At 56.8% G+C, this 19893-nt stretch overlaps 4 protein-coding genes and 1 pseudogene across 4 annotated transcripts in view; all 5 read right to left on the bottom strand.

The window, feature by feature from the left end:
- LOC142765915 (uncharacterized) overlaps positions 1-19893 on the bottom strand; it is a 121871-nt gene that overhangs the window by 1312 nt on the left and 100666 nt on the right. The window lies entirely within an intron of this gene.
- Positions 1127-1261, bottom strand: LOC142766552 (U2 spliceosomal RNA; annotated as a pseudogene).
- Positions 10759-12877, bottom strand: LOC142765914 (uncharacterized). Its single transcript, XM_075867718.1, has 2 exons — positions 11557-12877; positions 10759-11071 (listed from the first exon to the last, which is right to left on the bottom strand). The coding sequence occupies exons 1-2, from the start codon at positions 12621-12623 to the stop codon at positions 10759-10761; spliced, it is 1380 nt and encodes a 459-aa protein (XP_075723833.1). The 5' UTR covers positions 12624-12877.
- The window catches only part of LOC142765338 (uncharacterized), a 187221-nt gene continuing 182464 nt past the window's right edge, over positions 15137-19893 (bottom strand). The window contains exon 3 of the mRNA XM_075866118.1: positions 15137-15553. Coding sequence (XP_075722233.1) covers positions 15137-15553 — 417 coding nt within the window. The remainder of the gene's footprint in view (positions 15554-19893) is intronic.
- LOC142764818 (uncharacterized) lies at positions 17919-18655 on the bottom strand. Its single transcript, XM_075865354.1, has 2 exons — positions 18349-18655; positions 17919-18251 (listed from the first exon to the last, which is right to left on the bottom strand). The coding sequence occupies exons 1-2, from the start codon at positions 18623-18625 to the stop codon at positions 17989-17991; spliced, it is 540 nt and encodes a 179-aa protein (XP_075721469.1). The 5' UTR covers positions 18626-18655; the 3' UTR covers positions 17919-17988.

Genomic DNA, 19893 nt, shown 5'->3' with positions numbered 1-19893 from the left:
CCAGCAACTGGCAATTCCACTGAGGTGAGCGTGCGAAGAAGTTTGTTGTAATTAACGAGAGCCAACGGTGGATGAGCTGGTATGAGATGGTGTTCAGAAATGTAGTGTGTGATCAACAAGGCGATGTCCGTCGTGGTGGTCTAGTGGCTGTAAGGTACTCGGCTGCTGACCCGCAGGTTGTGGGATCGAAACCCGGGCGCGGCGGCTGCATTTCCCTGGGGTCAGATTAGGGTGCACATTAAAGAACTTCAGGTGGTCGAAATTTATGGAGCCCTTCATTACGGCGTCTCTCATAATCATATGGTGGTTTTGGGACGTCATACCCCACATATCATCATATCGTCATCAAGGTGATGGCTGAGGGCGCCAGCGAGGTAGCTGACCGCGTGGCAACGAATTACAGCCACCGCTGGCAGAAGCTGGGACCCAGGTCAGTGGACATAGAAAAAGCACATCGGGGCTTTGCCGCTCCACCGTACAGCAGGTGTGTGCGGGGTGGGTCCTGTGGCGTTCTTTGCGATTTTAATTTGTGATGGGGAATAGTGTAGATGCATAGACGCGGCGAGAGCACGCGTCTTCAGGTTAAGACGTCGCGTGAAGATGTGAAATAAATATGCCTTCGTTTGTCACTGCAACTGTAAACAGAAACACCAACAACCATTTTCTAGAGGCTGTTTTATTTTTCGTTCCCAAACGGGTGAATTGGAAAAGCGGAATTAGCTTGGCACATACATACACACTTCTACACACACATGTACATACACATTGTATACACACTTCTGGATTTCCTCCGAAACAGTAATAATAAATTACTCAATAGTTTTATTAATATGTGCAGGGATGTTAAAAAAAATAAAAACTTGAGTATGTACGTGTGAACATAACCAAAAAAAAGGGGGGGGGGCCTCCAATTATGAAATTTCCACAGAAACATTTATTTTCCCACAGCAATCGTAAGTGTAAACACAGCTAGCGCACTCCCCGCACGCGAATACCGCGTCAGCCGGGGCGGCGTGACGCCACCGTCTCGGACACTCGCCGCACCCACGCCGTTTACCCCGATATCCTTGGTAAATTCGAACACTCTTTCTGTCATTGAATTTATTGTCGAACTCACCCCCGCAGGGGTGAGTGGGCCGATCCCGGAGGTAGTGCAATACCGGGCCAACCCGTGGCGGAGGTGAAGCAAGCTTCATGCACTCCGCCACATTGCAAAAATAAGTTTAATATTGTTACGTGAAGGAGACTGACTCAGAGGGGTAGTCACCGATGTATTTACAGACGGTTAGGCGAGCAGCGCCAGCCACACAGATTAGCTCGTGCCAGTCTATCTGCTTCGTCTTCTTCAGCTCCATGCACTGGCACGTAGCATGACCCCCGGCGGCGGAGGCACCGTCCCGGTGCTTTAAAGGTCGTTATCTGACGCATTATTGTAGGGCTTGATCCGCGAGACGTGTACGATATCACTGGGCCGCATAGTAGATGATGATGGGCAGATGGGGCTGATCTCGTAGGTGACAGGTGTTACTTGACGCAATATACGATAGGGTCCCGTGTAATGAGACAGAAGTTTTTCGGATAGGCCCAGCCGACGATGAGGGGACCAGAGTAAAACGAGGGTACCGGGAGCGAAATGTACGTCTCTATGTTCCGCATCGTACCGACGGCATTGGTTGGTTTGCGACGCCATCAGCCGAGCGCGAGCGAGCTGACGGGCATGATCGGCTCGCGCAATCGCGTCGCGGGCATACTCGCTGGTGGACGAGGTGTGAGCTGAGATGACTGTGTCCAGTGGTAAAGTCGGCTCTCTTCCGTACAATAAGTAGAACGGCGAAAAGCCCGCTGTGTCGTGACGGGATGAATTATACGCGAAAGTTGCGTAGGGTAAGGCAAGGTCCCAGTCTCGGTGGTCGGACGACACGTACATAGCGAGCATATTTGTTAAAGTGCGGTTAAATCGTTCCGTAAGGCCGTTTGTTTGAGGGTGGTAAGCGGTTGTCAGTGTGTGTTGCGTCGAACAAGAACGCAGAATGTCGGCGATGACTTGGGATAAAAATGTACGGCCACGGTCTGTGAGAAGCTGTCTCGGCGCACCGTGAATCAATATAACGTCCCGTAACAAGAAGTCAGCGACGTCGGTTGCACAGCTGGTCGGTAGAGCTCGCGTAATAGCGTAGCGTGTAGCGTAGTCTGTGATAACGGCTATCCATTTGTTTCCCAATGTTGATGTGGGAAAAGGACCAAGCAGGTCTAACCCAACACGGTAAAATGGTTCCGCGGGTATGTCAATTGGTTGAAGATGGCCAGCGGGTAGCAGCGATGGTGTCTTACGACGTTGGCATAGGTCACATGTGGCGACGTATCGGCGCACCGAACGAGCAAGGCCTGGCCAGAAAAAACGGCGCCGGACGCGCTCGTACGTGCGGGATACGCCAAGGTGTCCAGCCGTGGGAGCGTCGTGAAGTTCGGTGAGAACACAGCAGCGCAAATGCTTAGGCACAACAATGAGAAGGTCGGGCCCGTCTAGTCGGAAATTGCGACGGTATAGCACACCCTTTTGAATGACAAAGTAGCGGACGGAAGCATCATTTGTGGAGGATTCCATACGGCTGATGATGTCAAGCAGCTCTGGATCACGCTTCTGTTCTTCCCCAATATTAAGGAAGTCGGACACTGACAAGATAGAGTTCTCCGTGGGCTCGTCAGTGTCCTCAGGATCGTCGACAGGGTACCGGGAGAGGCAATCGGCATCACGGTGTAGGTGGCCAGATTTGTAGACCACCGAATAGGAAAACTCTTGCAGGCGCAAAGCCCAGCGACCAAGGCGGCCTGATGGATCTTTCAGAGAGTTCAGCCAGCAGAGTGCGTGGTGGTCGGTAACTACCGAAAATGGGCGTCCGTATAGATAAGGTCGAAATTTCGCTACCGCCCATACAAGAGCCAAGCACTCACGCTCTGTTATCGAATAGTTACGTTCAGGGGCGGATAGGAGGCGGCTGGCATATGCAATAACGCAATCATGGCCATGTTGTTTCTGAGCCAGCACTGCACCAATGCCATGCCCACTTGCATCTGTACGGATTTCCGTAAGGGCAGCAGGGTTGAAGTGTGCCAGAATCGGAGGGGTAGTGAGAAGTGCGACGAGAGTCGAGAACGCAGAAGCCTCTTCGGAGCCCCATGAAAACGGGACTTCTTTCTTGAGGAGCTGCGTAAGCGGCCTCGCTATGTGCGCAAAATTTTTCACGAAGCGTCGGAAGTAGGAGCATAGTCCGATAAAGCTGCGTACATCCTTGGCAGATCGTGGTACAGGAAATTTTTGGACGGCGCTGATTTTTGCCGGGTCTGGTTGTACACCGTTGGCGTCTACTAAATGGCCAAGCACTGTGATTTGATGGCGTCCAAAGTGACATTTGGACGAGTTGAGCTGCAGGCCAGCGCGACGGAAGATTCCCAGGATGGCTGAGAGGCGCTCTATGTGAGTTTCAAACGTTGGTGAAAAGACGATGACGTTGTCCAAGTAGCACAAACATGTCGACCATTTGAATCCTCTGAGCAGGGAGTCCATCATTCGTTCGAAGGTGGCTGGAGCGTTACAAAGGCCGAAGGGCATGACCTTGAACTGATATAGGCCATCGGGGGTGATGAATGCCGTCTTTTCACGGTCCATTTCATCTACCTCTATCTGCCAGTAGCCGGAACGAAGGTCTATGGAGGAAAAATAGTGGGACCCATAGAGGCAATCAAGCGCATCATCTATTCGTGGCAGAGGGTAGACGTCTTTTTTGGTAATTTTGTTTAGGTGTCGATAATCCACACAGAAACGCCATGCACCGTCTTTCTTGCGGACTAGCACTACAGGAGAAGCCCAAGGACTGCAAGATGGCTCAATGATGTCCTTGGCGAGCATTTTGTCGACCTCACTTTGGATGATGTGACGCTCGGCCGCCGACACCCGATATGGGCGCCTATGAATAGGATGCTCATTACCAGTGTTTATGCGGTGGCTCATACCGGTAGCTTTCCCCAACGGACGGCCGCTGATGTCAAATACGTCGATGTAGGACAGCAGAACCCGGTGGAGCTCATCAGTCTGCTGCGGTGTTAAGTTGGAAGCGATCATCGAAGTAATAGCGCTGTCGGAGCAAGTGGCCGACTGATGTTGAGCGTGGGGTTCAGAAGGGGCGGCCATCGCGAAAACATCTACCGCATTGTCTTCTAAGGTGCAGAGCAACGCTAAAGACATCCCTTGCGGCAAAACTTGAGGTGTCAAGCTAAAGTTGACAACTGGGAGGCACGTAGAATTTCCTGCGACGGACAGAATGGTGTGCGGTAATGTAATGCCACGGCTTATGAGCACATCGGTGATAGGGGTCAGAACATAGTCACCGTCGGGAACTGGGGGTATTGAGACGAGCTCTATGTAGGTCAGTGTCTGTGGAGGGAGGCGCGCGTGTCTCGTTGTGCAGAGGCGACTCGGCCGTTGTGTAAGAGGTTCTGTTGCGGGCAAGTGTAGACGGAGCGTACTGGTCGAACAGTCTATGAGGGCAGAATGCGCGGATAGGAAGTCGAGGCCTAAGATTACATCGTGGGGGCATTTATCAAGGACGGTGAAGAGAACAACTGTGTGTCGATCCGCAATGCTCACACGAGCGGAGCACATTCCAACGATCGATGCTATGCCACCATCCGCAACACGGACGAACTGGGTGGTCGCAGGTGTGAGAACCTTCTTGAGCTTGCGGCGAAAATCACTCGTCATCACGGAAAGTTGGGCGCCGGTGTCGACAAGAGCAGTGACATGTAAGCCGTCTACTTGTACGTCTATGAGGTTCCGTTTTGTCGGTATCGTCAAAAGAGGATTTTCGGTCAGTCCGAGCGATGCAGCGCCACCTCCGGGGGCTGCAACGCTTAGTTTTCCGTCGGAGAACCTCGTGGGAAGGCGGGGGAAGATGGTCGGCGGGGCTGTGGAGAACGAGACTGGCGACGTTGGGGGGATGGAGAGCGGGAGTAGCGGCGTTCAGAAGCAGGTTCCTGGGCAAAATGGTCGCGGTTGGTCTCATGGCGATAGGCAGGACGTGCATATAAGGGACGAGAGGACGGTTGTGCAGGAGGACCCCAGCGACTTCTGCAATGGCGAGAAATGTGCCCGATTCTGTGACACGAGAAGCATATCGGCTTGTCATCGTGTGTTCGCCATGCGGACGGATTACGGAACGTTGAGGGAGAGCCGGTCGGGAAGGGACGTGCAGGCGTGTATCGGGGCTGGTAGTCGGTGCGGGTAGGCGGTGAGATAGAGTGAATTCCCAAGCTGGCGATTTCCTGCCGGACGACTGCTTGAATGAGAGGCAACGTAATTGGCGGAGAGGGGTCAGGGGACGTTGTTCCCACCTTAGCTGGAGCAGCCGCTTCAAGCTCCCGCCTGACGATTCGCGTCAAGTTGTCACAGTTGTCTGGTGGATGATATGTGTCGAGACATGAGGACGTCGCAGTGGTGTTCGGGAGGCGCTGGAACTGATGGGAGATGCGTCTGCTTTTAGCTTGTTGGAACCGGCGGCATTCTTGAATGATGGCATCAACAGACGACACATTGTTGAATACCAACAAGTTGAACGCATCGTCGGCGATACCTTTTAGGATATGGGCAACTTTTTCAGGTTCAGACATACTTTCGTCAGCTTGGCGGCATAGTGAAAGGACAGCCTGAATATAACCGATGTAGGGCTCCGTGGAAGATTGTGCGCGAGTCGACAACTCATTTTTCGCAGCTTCACGACGACCAGAGATGTTGCCAAAAAGCTCACGGATCTTTGCCTTGAAGCTGTCCCAGCTTGTTATGTCATGCTCGTGGTTATCAAACCAAACACGAGGTGTTCCGTCGAGATAAAAGATGACGTTTGCCAGCATAAGAGTGGGATCCCACCTGTAAGTGGCGCTGACGCGTTCGTAGAGGCGTAGCCACTGGTCGACGTCGGAACCCTCGCTGCCCGAGAACACGCCGGGGTCTTTGAGCGCGGGAAGCGTCACGAATGTTGTTGCGGGCGCTGGGTTGACAGGTCGGGCAGAAGGGGGAGCGACCGGAGAGGATGTAGCCGAGTCTTGGGTGGTCATGTTGTAAGCCGCGAGTGAGCGTCCGCTTCGAAGTTCCGTGGCGAGGACGGGGATCGCACAACTCCACCAAATATGTTACGTGAAGGAGACTGACTCAGAGGGGTAGTCACCGATGTATTTACAGACGGTTAGGCGAGCAGCGCCAGCCACACAGATTAGCTCGTGCCAGTCTATCTGCTTCGTCTTCTTCAGCTCCATGCACTGGCACGTAGCAATATCTTGGATCCAAATAGGATCCGTATCAGATATTAAGCTGATAAGAAGAGATATTTTTATTCATATTTCATGGGGCCATATGTGAATGAGAACGACTTTTAGACATGACTTGCGCCAAGGAGTTCTCAGGACGAGGTCAACGACGTTGACGTGGCACAATGCAGACGAAAAGGGGCCGCGCGTCGCGTAACAATGAAAGACATCGCGTGGCAAGACAAGAATCGCTTAGGGGCAAACACGCACACGCATATCAGCTTTGCATGCACAGTCACATGCGGACGCGAGGCAGTCAGTGGCTTTTACGTAAGTGTTGTTGGTAGATCTTGCGAGATGCAGCGATCACCTCACTTACGCAAAGCTTCTTAAACAGGCGCAAGTAGGGGCGCGAACAAATGCGACGTAGTACGCGATCGTTCGCCGAGTCCCATGCGCCGAGGGCACCCACGATGACGGCGTGGACGGTGACCGGCTGATACCGGCGCCGGAGAAACGCCGCCACAGGCTCGTAGTGAGCCAGCTTGGCGTTACGGGCGTTCTCAAAGGCGTCCGGCGTGTTCTCGAACGGGCACGTGACGTCGATGACGATAGCCTCTTCGCCACGCACCAGGACGAGATCCGGACGCAGGCCCGTGTCTCCGACGGCCTGGTTCTCGAAGGCCACCGTGAACTCGCGGGAGGCGGCGGTCCGGACGCGGTCAACGATGGCGTTGTGGCGGGCCCGGTAGAGCGCACTGCGAGGCATGCAGTGGCACACCACATGCGGCAGTGTCTCCCTCAGGTACCCGCAGACGCGGCACCGCTGGTCCCTGTCTGGTGCACCCAACATGCGAGCGCCGTTGAGGGGCAGGAGGTTGAGGCGGGCCCTATGCAAGAATCGCCAGTCCGCGAAGGAGGTGAAGGCGCCCGTCCGCATGAAATGGGAGCTGGCGCGATCAGCCTCCACGCAGGCCAGCACCTTTCCCTGGTTGGGGAGGTTGTGCAGGGCCCGGTCCCGTTCGGTGGCCAGCACCTCTCGTAGCGTGCGCATTACGTGGCACCGGTGCTGTGGGGTGATCGTGGCGTCGCCGCAGGTGAGCCGAACGCCGCCAGGATCCAGGGTCCAGGTGAAATTGTACTGACGGGACGCCTTACGGGCATTCGTCCACACGGACCGCAACTGGTTGGCCGGGACCCGGAACCCGTCCTCAAGCGATCCCCCGTTACTACTCCAGCTCGAAGCGAGTGACCTCCCAACCGAGGCAGGCAGTGGCGGTTGCGTAGGCGTCTTCCAAGGCCATCTGCCGCAGCTCGGTGTCGGGGACGTCAAAAGCTTGTAGGCCGAGTCGATGTGGCAGAGTTGGCTGAGCTCCGCCGCAACCGGGATCCCGACGGCAGCACCAGGGGCGGAACCGTAGATGTAGCTGGTGGCCGCGTTGGATGGTAGGTAGAGCGTGCGCTTTACCAGCGGCCGAATGGCATCGTCCAGTCGGCGACAGTCCGTCGTCGAAAGAACCCCGCACCTCATCGGGAAGTTGAGCGCCGGGTAGACGAAGGTCCGGAGGGCATCCAGATGCTGCCACGGCGCCAACATCGATGACATGATCGCCCTGGCTTGGGCGAGGGCGGTCTCGACGACAGAACCGGAGCCGGAGGGGATCCGAAAGCCAATCGGACGTCCCAGGTACCGCTGCGGCTCGAAGTCGCGCAGTACCGAGATGGGGACGCCCGAAACTCGGAACTCCGTCTGGCGCATCCCCACAGGTGTCGATCCGACCATGTGGAAGGACGCGCACTTGGACGGGTTCAGGGACAAGCCCAGGGACGCGGCGAGGGTCTCGATCCGGTCGATGCGCTGCTGGAGTCGGCGCGGGGTCGAGGCCAGGGGAGTCAGGTCGTCCGCGTAGGCAAGGATCTTGTGGTCGGAACCACCACCCTGCACTGCGCGCACGACCGGGTCGATCACTAAGTTGAATAGGATTCCGCTCAGTGGGCAACCCTGACGTAGTCCTGCCAGGACTGGGATCGGCTCGGTGGTTCCCTCGGCCGCCAGGATACAGGTGCTGTTATCCCAGTAAAGGTCGCCGATCAACTCCGTAAACACGGAGCCGGCGCCAGCACCTTGCAGGGCGTCGAGCAAAGCCTGGTGCGGGACTGAGCCGAACCCGTTGTGGAAGTCCAACAGCGCCGCACACAGGTCGGGGCCTCCCGATCGGGCAATGTCGAGCCTGCGCTGTAGGATATAGTTGTTCGAACACGCCGTCATGCGGAAGGAAGCCCTTCTGGCACTTCGAAAGTACGGCGTGTTCGATCACCCAGGTCTGGAGCCGGGCTGCAAGGCACTTAGCGTAAAGCTTTGCTGCCATGCAGCCGAGGGCTATGGGCCGCCAGTTTGACGGGACTTGCGGTTCACCCTCTTGAAAATGAGGACGGTCCGCGTCGTCCTCCAGGTATCCGGCGTTCGGCGGTGGTGGAGGCAGGCGTTGAACAACGCCGTCAGGAACCGTGCTTCCGGGTCGACCGTTCGCCAGTGATGATAGGTTAGACGGTCTGCCCCGGGAGCCGTGCTCTCTGACTTGCGCAGGCGCCCGTACACCTCGTCGGTCGAAAAGTTCGATGTGTCGACGCCCGCCGGAGCCGGATCGCGTCCGAGAAGAAGGGTGTAGTCGGCCTGGCGGGCCGACCACGTGTGCCCCCAGTGGTCCATTAGGTCTTGCAGCGGGATGGCGCAAGTCTGAGGTGGTCCCTCCAGGATCAGCCGAACCGCGCGTCGACGGTTGCGGCGGTACAGCCGCTGTATGTCGACCGCGTTCGTCGGGTCGGGCTGGCGGCGTTGGCGACCAGGATGCACCGGTGGGAGACGCACCGCCTCGACAGCCAAGGCGACGGCCCGCGTCCATGCTTCCTCGCATTGGCCTATGACTCGTCGGTGGGCGGGTCCCGCAGCAAGGAGCGGAGCAGGCGTGCCTGGTCCTCGAGGAGGCGCGTGTGGTCCGGTGGCATCTGAAGGGTCGTGGAGTCGTTCTCGGGATGCTCTGGTACTTCGTCGGGATCCGCCGCGGCCTCGTCCACGGACGCGGGTGGCGACCGGGAGGAGGCAGGAGACACGACCGGGGAAGACCCGGCATCGAGCGGCGGCGAGGACACCGCGACGTCGTAAGAGATCGTGTCGTCGTCGTCGAGTAGAAACGCGGCATCGCCAACGGGCGAAGCCGCCGACGAGCCGCGCGTGGCGGGAGACGCGCCATTGGACGACGACGAGGGCCCGAAGTCGTACGGTACCAGGACTTGCCTGGCGGACGACGAGGGTCTTGGAGACGACGCAGGATCCGGCGACCGTGGTGACCCGAGAATGGGCGAGTCCACGGGAACGCCGGCAGGCGTCGGGACCCCGATGTGCGGCGTAGGCGAGGACGTGCCTCCGGCGTCACGCGATGGCTGCTCGGTGGGGGCCGGGCTTGCGGCAGGTGATGGTGTCGGCGAACCGGGGACGGAGGCCGAGCCCACGGACGTCGAGGAACCGCTGGACGACAGGTACATGAAGGCAGACGGTTCGCCGATCGACGCGGGTGAAGAGGCCCCCGACCTGGCAGCCGGAGACGACGATGGCCGCACCGGAGGTGTGGCGTCAGAGGGCGATAGGCCCCTGAAACGTCGCGAAGCCCGGGGTGCTGCTTGCGGCGACGAGGAACCCGATCCGGACGATGTCGTGTCAGACGATGTGCTGACGTGGCGCATACGCCGGGCAGGCGCGCGCTCGCGAGCGGCACCGGACGACCCAGCCTGGTCGACGTGGCCTCGCAGGTGGTTGGCCAGGGCGCGCTTGGTCGTAAACGTGGCGTCGCACGAGCCACAGCGACGGCGAGGCGTCTCCGTTGATGGCACGAGCGTGGCCCTTGCCAGGCAGTGATGGTACGAGGGTCGGGACGTGAGCGGCGCGTCGCACACCGAGCACACGTAGATTCGTTCCCTCACACGAACGCCGTGCTCGAACTCCACGTGGCGGCGCACCGACTGCGCGCGAGACGTCCAAACGGCCCCGCTGTACTTCATACTGCAGCTGTCGACCGGGCACTGCAGCTCCGCCGGGGCCGGGAGATAAACCCACAGAACGTCGCCGTCCAGGGCCGGCTGGCGTGGTTGCACCGGGGCAGAAGGGCGTGAGGACGCCGGTGCTTCGGAAACAGCCGGTCCCAAAGAGGGCGACGCAGTAGACGCCGGCGATGAAAGGCCCGCCGCGGGAGAACCCGGAGTCCCGCGCCGAGGTCGCTGAGGAGGGGGTGGTGCCGGGGAGCCAGTAGGGGCAGCAGCGTGGCGCCGCCTGCCACGACGGCCCCTCGCGGAACTCGGGTGGGCAGGATCCATGGCGGCGGTCCCGGCAGGCAGCAGGACCGGACGGCAACAGCAGGGCCAGGCAGGACCAGGTGGGCCGGGCGGTGGGCGACGACGGCGATGTGGTCACGACGGTGACCGTGGCCCGATGACGTCGTCAGCAGGCGGTGACGACCGGGCCGGGCATGCAGCAGGCGACAGGCGGAGAGCCAAGAAAAGAAACGAGCGGTAGACTCTCACCGACCGCCGTCCAGCATCCGGAGGTCGCCAGGGCCAGCCAGGACGTCCAAGGCCTCCAGGGTCAGCAGGTCCGCCACGTCCAAGGTCCAGGAACGGGAAGCCCTGCCGGTCAGCAGCAGGAGCAGGTGCCCCTCCGAAAGGGCAGGCGCTGCCAGGAACGTCGCCTTCCCGGGGCGGCCGAGTCCCCGGGAGGGAACGCCTCTCGACCGTTGGCCAGCGGATCAAAGTGGGTCAGCTTAATTAAGCTGATAAGAACAGACTTTTTATTCAATATTACATACACAATAACATAATAATGGTTAGAAAAAACTCAATAGAAAACTTGATATAAGTGTAAAAGTTAAAATCCGGTAACAAAAGGGTTAAAAACTGTTAGTACACATAAGTTAAAAACGGTAAAACTGTAAAGGTGTATAAGTCTAAAAACATGGAAAAATCGCAACTCTAAAAACTTTGGCTATATACAATGTCACTGTACACCGATGTGGCGGCGGTAAATGTCCGTGGAAGCCGCGACCGTGTCACTGACGCACAAGCGTTTCATTGTTCGCAGATAGTTCTTAGAACACAGTCTGCGCGTGACATGATCGTTCGCCGGATCCCACGACCCCAGGCAGCCGACGACGATGGCTTCGATGGAGACGCGCTGGAACCGTCGGAGGAGTTCGCTGTAATGGGGCGCACTTCTCCTCCTTAAGCCTCCGGGCTTCCTGGAACGCCTGCAGTCTGTTGTCAAAAGGGCAGCAGACATCCAGGATCAAGGCTTCCTCACCTCGTGCCAGGACCAGGTCAGGTCGCAGGCCGGGAAGTCCGACCTGTTGGTTCTCCCCGATGATGGTGAACCTTCCCAGGGCAGCCTTCTTGATACGTGCGACGATGGCGTTGGCGTTATGGCGCTCCGTCATTGCCCGGCTCTGCCGCATACAATGGCAGAGTACGTGCGGCAGCGTCTCCTCCCTGTACCCGCAGCGTCGGCACCGTTTATCTGCTGCAGGTACCCAGGTACGTCTGCCGTTGAGGGGGAGGAGATTAAGCCAGGCTCGATGAATGAAGCGCCACTCCTTGAACCTGGTGTAGCGGCCGGTCCGCATGAAGTGAGAGTTAGCGGGGTCCGCCGCTACACACGCCATCGCCTTGCCCTGGTTTGGCTTCGCCTCGAGGGAACGGTCCCGGTTCTGGCTGAGGATGGCCCGGAGAGTTCTCACCAGCTTGTTCCGGTTCCGCGGGGACACCGTGGCCTCCCAGCAGGTGATGCGAGCGCCCTGGTCTTGTAGCTCCCAGGCGACAGTTAGGCGACGGGAGGCTTTGCGGGCCTCCGTCCAGACAGACTGAAGTTGAGTTGAGGTCTGTCTGAAGTCGCCTTCCGTGTCGCCCGAGAGGTAGGCCTCGATGTCCTCGTCGTCAGCATCGCGTCGGAGCCGCCTGGAGACCACCTGGTGCAGCGCCTCCCTTGCCCGCTCCCGAACCTCCGAGTCCGTCGACGTCAGGAGCTTGAAGGCCCCGTCCACCCGGCAGATGTCACTCAGCTCCGCCGCCAAAGGAATCCCTGCAGTGCCGGCCCGTGCGCTCCCGTACACGTAGTCGTTAGATGCCCTGGCCGGAACGTACAGGGTCTTCTTGATAAGGGGGCGGAGCTCGTCATCCAGACGCTGCCACTCTCCCTTGCTGGCGAGGCCTACCCGCATGGCGAAGTTCAGAGCTAAATATAAAAAAGTTTTAATTGCATCCAGCCTCTGCCACGGGGTGAGCATTGAGGAGAGTAGCTTCCTGCCCAGGTGGATGGCCTCGTCGACGGTCGTTTGGTCCGGGAGCACCCGAAAGTCCACAGGTCGCCCCAGGAAACGGTGCCCCTCGTAGTCCGCCAGTGCCGGAACCGGGACGCCTCCAACGGTGAAAGTGGTGGGCCGTGTGCCCACCGGATAGCGCCCGGATAGGTGGAGGGTGCGGCACTTGGCGGGCTTGAGTCGCAGTCCCAGCCGGTCCGAGAGGGTTGTCACGACATTGAGATGGCGCTGCAAGGTGGTGGGGTCCACAGCGAGCAGAGTCAGATCATCGGCGTAAGCAAGGATGTTGTGCTGCTTATCGCCTCCCTGCACTGCCCTGATGACTGGATCCACCACCAAGTTGAATAGCAGGCTGCTCAGTGGACATCCCTGCCTCAGGCCAGCTCTGATGGGGATAGGCTCCGTGTTCCAGCTGCTGCCACGACGCAGGTGGTGTTGGCGCGGTAGAGCTCCTCCACGATCTCCGCGAAGGTCTCTCCTGCGCCGGCGCCGAGGACAGCCTCAACGAGGGCCTGATGGGCGACCGAGCCAAAGGCATTGGTGTAGTCGAGGAAACCCACGCACAGCTCCCCACCTTTTGTCCTGGCGTCATCCAGGCGTCCTTGCAGCACGAAGTTGTGTTCAAACACCCCATCGTACGGCAGGAAGCCCTTCTGACACCTGGACAAGACCGCATGGTCGCCCAACCACCGCTGCAGCCGGGTAGTGAGACACCCGGCATACAGTTTGGCGATTGTTCGACCAAGGGCAATGGGTCGCCAGTGTGTAGGATCCTCGCGGTCACCTTTCTTGTAGATCAGGATCGTCCTCGATGATTTCCAGCTCTGGGGTGTGCGGCGGTGTAAGAGACAGATGTTGAACACCGCCGCCAGAAACCGCCCGTCAGGATCCACCTGCCTCCAGTGGTGGTAGGTCAGACGGTCCTCCCCAGGAGCTGTGCTTTCGCACCTTTGGAGCTTGGCTGCGACTTCGTCTGGCAGGAAGGGGCACGTGTCCATCTCCTCTGTTGTGGGGGCTCGTGACCTGAGGAGCGTAGTGTCCACGGCTACCGGGGCCCAGAGTTCAGTGAAGTGGCCTTGAAGGGTGCCTGGGTTGATGGGGCAGAGCTCGGACGGACCCTCCGCAATGAGGCGGACGGCCCGTCGCCGGTTTCTCCTGTAAAGACCCTGTATCAGGGAAGCATTGTTGGGGTTTATCTCACGCCGAGGTGGTGTTTGGCGTGAGCCCCGACAGGGCAGCCGAAGTTGGTCAATGATGGCTGCCTCGGCGCGGTCCAGGATGGGCTCGAACCGCGCCCACTGCTCCTCCGACACAGGACCCCGGCCAAGGTCACGTAGCTCTGCCGTCACCTCCGCCAGGAACCAAGCACTCTCGGGCCCCAGAGTGTCAGCTGCCTTGTGCCGTGCACCACAGTTGCTGCCGGTGACGTCGCCATGGGGCACTGTCGGTTCGGCGAGTTCTCGCCCCGCTTCGCCAAAATTGTTTGCGAGTGTCATCGCCTGCTCGGTAGGCGCCGACAACTCGACGACGCGCCCCATCTGCTAGTCAGCTGGCTCCTCGCTGTCGTCCACAGCGGGGCTGGCGTACTCCTCCGAGGAGCTGACGTCATCGCCTGCAGGTACTGCCTGGTTGGAGTCACCACCCGGCTGGTCGTCACCCGCATTGTCCGCCTGGTGTACAGGCGCGCTCTCTGTGCCATCGTCGTCCGCGACGGGCGTCGCTCCGAGTGCAAGCTCCCCCAGGGCCCCATCTCCGTCCATAGGAGCAGGTGTGACCTCCTGTGAGGGAGGCCCGGTCACGGTGCTTGGGGCAGGGGGGCATTGGTCCGCCGTCAGCTCGCCTTCAGCCTGCGTGGGTGAAACCGCCGACAAAAAGGGGGGATGTGGGGGTGTAGCCGGTCCAGGTGGAGGCTGATGAGGTGGCGTCCTGGTGTCCCCTGCACGGCAGGACTCTCCTGAAGGACCGGCCACAGCGGCTGCTGGTGGTGGACCGGCGGTAGTGTTTTGCTGGGCCAAGAGTGCCTCCTCCCTCCGGTGCCGTTGCTCATGGTTGTAGAGCCCCTTCTTAGACGTGAAGGAGCTCGAGCAGGTCGGGCACTGGTGCCGGTGAGGGGGGGGAGGGGCAGCAGCTGGGAGGTTCACTAAGCAGCCGTGCGTTGTCGGCCGTTTCCCCAGCGTAGCGCCGCAAGTGGTACAGTGGTATACCGTCCGGGTTATCCGCATGCCATGCTCCCCCTCGAGGTGCCGCTGCAGCGACTGGTGGCGCGACGTCCACACTTCTGGGTTGTAGGCGGTCGCGCAGCCCTCCTCGCAGCATAGAAACGTGGCCGGGAGTGGAAAGAAGATCGTGAGCGTGGTACCCTCACGCTCAGGCTGGCGCTCCTGGATGGGAGGGTCGCCATCGTCCTCGCTGTCGTCGGGGGCAGAGTTGCCCCCGAAGGCCATGTTCCAGCGGCCCCGCTAGGCGGGACGGCCAGAAGGTCAGGACGGCCTGATGGGACGCAGCGACCACCGCTGGTCAGGGAGAGTCTCCGGGAGCAGCGGCAGGGAGGCCAGCAGGGCGACCACATAGCTGGCGAGGCGTCGGAGCAGCAGGCGGGAGAAGGGGGCAAGCAGGCGGCCCCGGGCGGTAGCGGCGAGCAAGCGCCGCTGGGCAGGCGGCGAGCGGGCAGGCGGGACCAAGCAGCGGAGCGGGCGGCGAAGCCAGCGACGAGCAAGCGCCGCTGGGCAGGCGGCGAGGAGGAGAGCGGACCCAGGCAGCAGGCGGCGGAGCGAGCGCCGAAACCAGGCGAGCAGGACCGGGCGGTGATGGCAGCGGAACACCAGGCAGGCAGGCAGCAATCCGGGCAGCAGCAGCAGGCAGCAGACACCCAAGAGCAGTGGTAGCCGTGGATAGGGCTGGGTGAGGGAAGGGAGCAAGACGCCGCTATAACCGGGCGGGTTCCGGTTGCTTCCACGAAGATCAAAAGTGCAGGGCGGTCAAGCCACACGACTACACTTTGATCTTAGCCAAAAGGCCGAGAAGTGATCAAAGTGGGTCAGCGGATCAAAGTGGGTCAGCCTAATTAAGCTGATAAGTAGAGATTTGTTTATTATACTTATTACAGAAACAACATAAATGGTTATGGAACATGACAGGAAACGGCAATAAAGAGTGTATATAATAAAATCAGGTAATAAAAAGGCTAATGGATAAAAGTGTATGACAGACGCGGTATCGCTTCTCGGAAAAAAAAGGACACAACTATTTACAAGACGCCTATATGGCCACGGTAGATGTCCGTAGAGGCGGCGATCGTGTCTGACACGCAGAGTCTTTTCATATTCCGCAGGTAGTTCTTGGAACAAAACCTGCGGCAGACACGATCGTTGGCCGGGTCCCACGAGCCGAGGCAGCCAACGATGATGGCGTCGACGGAGACGCGCTGGAACCGCTGGAGGAGATGACGCTTTAGAGGGGCGTACTTCTCCTTCACCCTCCGAGCCTCCTGGAACGCCTGCAAACGGTTGTCGAAGGGACAGCAGACGTACAGGATCAGGGCTTCCTCACCACGGGCCAGGACGAGGTCGGGTCACAAGCCGGGGACGCCGACCTGCTGGTTCTCCCCGATGACGGTGAACCGCTCCAGGGCCGCCTTCTTGAGGCGCGCAACGATGGCGTTGTGGCGCTCCGTCATGGCTCGGCTCTGCCGCATGCAGTGGCAAAGAACGTGCGGCAGGGTCTCCTCCTCGTACCCGCATTGTCGGCACCTCTTGTCAGCTGCGGGCACCCACGTTCTTGTGCCGTTCAGGGGGAGGAGATTCAGCCGAGCTCGGTGAATGAAGCGCCACTCCTTGGAGCGGGTGTAGCGGCCGGACCTCATGAAGTGGAAACTGGCGGGGTCCGCCGCCACGCACGCCATCGTCTTGCCCTGGGACGGCTTCTCCTGGAGAGAACGGTCCCGGTCCTGGTTTAGGATGGCCCGAAGGATCTTGATCAGCTTGTTGCGGTTCCGCGCTCACACGGTGGCCTCTGCGCAGGTAGTGCGGGCACCCTGGTCCAGAAGCTCCCAGGCGACGGAAAGGCGACGAGAGGCTTTGCGTGCCACCACAAAGAGAATTTTATTGATCTCTTGACAAATCAAGAAAAACACTGATGCGTGCGTTCAACACAATACTCAGCCGACAATTGGGCTGGTTACAGGGGTGACGTAAGGGGAACATAAATGCACTTGGTTATAATCACAAAAGAAAGAAACGTACAACACTGAAGGACGTCATCAAAACAAGGGAGTGCTCAATTGCTTTTGTTAACAATTTGAAATTAAAGAAACAAAGACGGATATGAGCAGCTATATACATATGTACAATACATAGGGACTTAGAATATACATTGCTATATATATATACCCAGGCAGCACGCCGCCGTTGGACCAATCTTGGACCAACATCGGCTAACATCGGCACCGACGTCGGGCCGACGTCGGAAGTGCAACTTCTTCCAATGTCGGGCCGACGTTCAAGCCAATGATGGGCCGACGTTTTGCCGATGTTTTAGCCAGTATGCAACCAACATTGGGCCGACGAAGGCCCATCGTATTGCCGACAAAGCTGCCAATGTTCGGCCAACACTGGGCCATATTTCAGCCAATCACATGCCATTTTTACGCCGATGTTTGCTGCACGACGAATATTGGCTACGGATGTACGACCGACATTGGACCAATCCAGGGCCACATTGCAGCCAATCAAATGCCGTTATTACACCGATGTTTCCTGCACGACGAATATTGGCTACTGATTGGCTTGCCATTATGTAACCGTTATTAGTAGGGAATTTTTCTTACCGGAAGATTTAAACAATATGCCTCGATGACCCGCTCTTGTAGCTTTGCAGCCCTGTATACTTGGGGCAACAGAAAATTGAATGCTGAGAACTGAAAGCAGTTACTCGATCTATTTCATCTTTTATACCTCATTCCCTTTGCTAACACTAGAAGGTAGTTTATTTTTTTACCAATTGATCTTTTGCAATAGCGAGTGCTTTATTTGGTACTGATATTTGGTACAGCAGATCGAAAAAAGTCATTAGGAAGTAAATGTTGAAAGCGTATGTCCCCCACTTGCAATCCCCACATATGTCCCCCACATGGTAATCGAGAATATTCATAGTTTAGAGCATTTTTTTGTAACTAAAACATGGTGACGGTGCTTCCGAATCAGCATAAGCTAGCCGAACAGTGCACCACCGACAGTCTGCAGACTATTTATTCTTTGTTTTTTTTTTATTGATTTGGTACAACAAAAAATGTATACATTGAAAAATATATATACACAACTAAAAAAGGCCCGCTCTACTGCAGGTCAGGTTGCGTTGGGGGCACCATGACAGTGGTGCTGTCAAGGCCCTGGCTGCTGTGGCTGGGCAGGAAGCCAGCTGCCGCGAGCAGCCGATAATCTGCACTCTGAGAGTGGGGATCATCGGGCTGCTCCACAACAAATGCTTCTCTGAAGTGCCGCTTCCTGCCCCCACAGCGATCACCAGACCCTGGCAGCCACTTCTTAATAAAGTTGAGGGCCTCCGCCTGGTCGCACCCTGCTTTTTGACAGATGACATCTGCATACAAGAACAGAAATACCATAGTACACATGAAGCACTGCAGTACCGAGAATACACAAGGGTACACACACATAAAACAATGAACAAGTCTAACCTGTCACTAATCTACAGAGCCTCAGGTTCACAAAGGCCCTTTTCCCTTTTCTGCCATGAAGGCTGTACAGCACTTGCACGTCATGTGCCAATACAGCCTTCATGGCAGTCACACCAATTTCTCGGAGGCCACGTCCCCCAATCTGCAGGAGGTGCTTGCACTGTAAAAAAATGCAAGAAGCATAGATGGGGTGAACGCAACAGCACATTGAAATGTTTTCATGATAAAAATCTGCAAGAAGAGGACACTGAAAACAACAACTTGAATTTTTGGGCATCACAACATTTCATTGTTTTTTTACGCTAACTTCAACTCACTTGAACTAAAATGGTTTCCACATCAGCCCTCTCACACTCAGTGTGAGAACCTTTCAGAGTCCTTCTCTGAATGCAGTTTCGCTGTTATAAATCAAATACAACACTGTTATAACCCTTAATAAATATTGATTCTAGCTATGAAATAGTATAATTACTTTGTACAGTGCTCAAATTCCAATACAAGTTTCTCCGAGGTTACAATATCTTTGCCCGAATGTTGACCAGGGGTAGCTTCTACAGGTGAAAAACGATAAAATATGTGGAATTCAAAAAGAAGCTTGAACATGTTTTTAATCAATGCATTGTAAGCAGAGCACAACAAGATAAATGAACATGATCAAGGCGTACTAAGAGGCAACCTTAGAGCGACGAAATTTCGGTCATAGATGAAACTGATAGAAAAATAAAGGTCGCACTAGATGGTCGCACCATTTGCTGTTTGTATTTTTCTGTGATAGCCAACAAAGAGGCATGTCGCTATAGAAATCTCATCACAATAAACAAAGGTGCATTTTTCTTCACACTGCGAAATTGGGTGCATGTTAGATTTTCAAAAAAGTAAGAAATCGGCTAACACAAGGCAGGGTGAACTGTAGCTCAAAGTAGAGAGAGCCGCAGCGGACACGAAATAGGGTGATAAATGAACAAAATTACTGAATGTCTGTTTTAAGCAGGCTATTGCTAGTCACTGCCCATCAAACACACGATGCCGCCTACATCGTCTGCTAGCTTAGGACAGTTCACTCGGACTTCACAGACTATAGTAAATACAGTCGAATCTCATTATTTCCAACAAACTTAATTCGAACTGACGCTGTGGTCCTATCAAAGCTATACCGCGCTCCGAAAATGCTCTCAGCACCCCGCCCAATCATGCGGTGGCACTTCAGACACCTCATCGCTGTGCATGAAGAAGAAAATGAAGAAAAGGCAAGAAAAGACTGCGGTGGAATGTTTGCCAAATGCCAATCTGGGACATTCCTGTGCCCCGCTTCGGCTTTTTCCGTCCCTGCCACGTAGAGACCCTTCTCCTCTTAACACTGCGCATGAAGAGAAAGAGGGGAAAAAAAGCTGTCGCAGAGAGTTGGCTCTCTCATGCCGATCTGCAACGCGCCGGTGTCACACTTCCCTGTTTTTCGTTCCTGCTATGTAGAGAGTCTTCTCCTTTCAACATTGCGCATGAAGAGAGAGAAGAAAAAAAGCTGCCGCGGAGTGTTTCTCTCTCGAA

The sequence above is a fragment of the Rhipicephalus microplus genome, chromosome 6, assembly GCF_043290135.1.
Source record: "Rhipicephalus microplus isolate Deutch F79 chromosome 6, USDA_Rmic, whole genome shotgun sequence".
Taxonomy (NCBI): domain Eukaryota; kingdom Metazoa; phylum Arthropoda; class Arachnida; order Ixodida; family Ixodidae; genus Rhipicephalus; species Rhipicephalus microplus.
The sequence above is the reverse complement of the archived record's forward strand: the minus strand, read 5'-3'. Positions and strand labels throughout refer to the sequence as shown.

Excerpts from the sequence above, each read along its gene's own strand:
- LOC142764818 (XM_075865354.1), bottom strand. The coding sequence starts at position 18,625 with ATGCCCAAAAATTCAAGTTGTTGTTTTCAGTGTCCTCTTCTTGCAGAT. Across the intron at positions 18,252-18,348 it reads GCTCTGTAGATTAGTGACAG|ATGTCATCTGTCAAAAAGCA; the intron begins GTTAGACTTGTT and ends TCTTGTATGCAG.
- LOC142765914 (XM_075867718.1), bottom strand. The coding sequence starts at position 12,623 with ATGCTCACCCCGTGGCAGAGGCTGGATGCAATTAAAACTTTTTTATAT. Across the intron at positions 11,072-11,556 it reads CGGAGGCTTAAGGAGGAGAA|GCGTTCCCTCCCGGGGACTC; the intron begins GTGCGCCCCATT and ends AACGGTCGAGAG.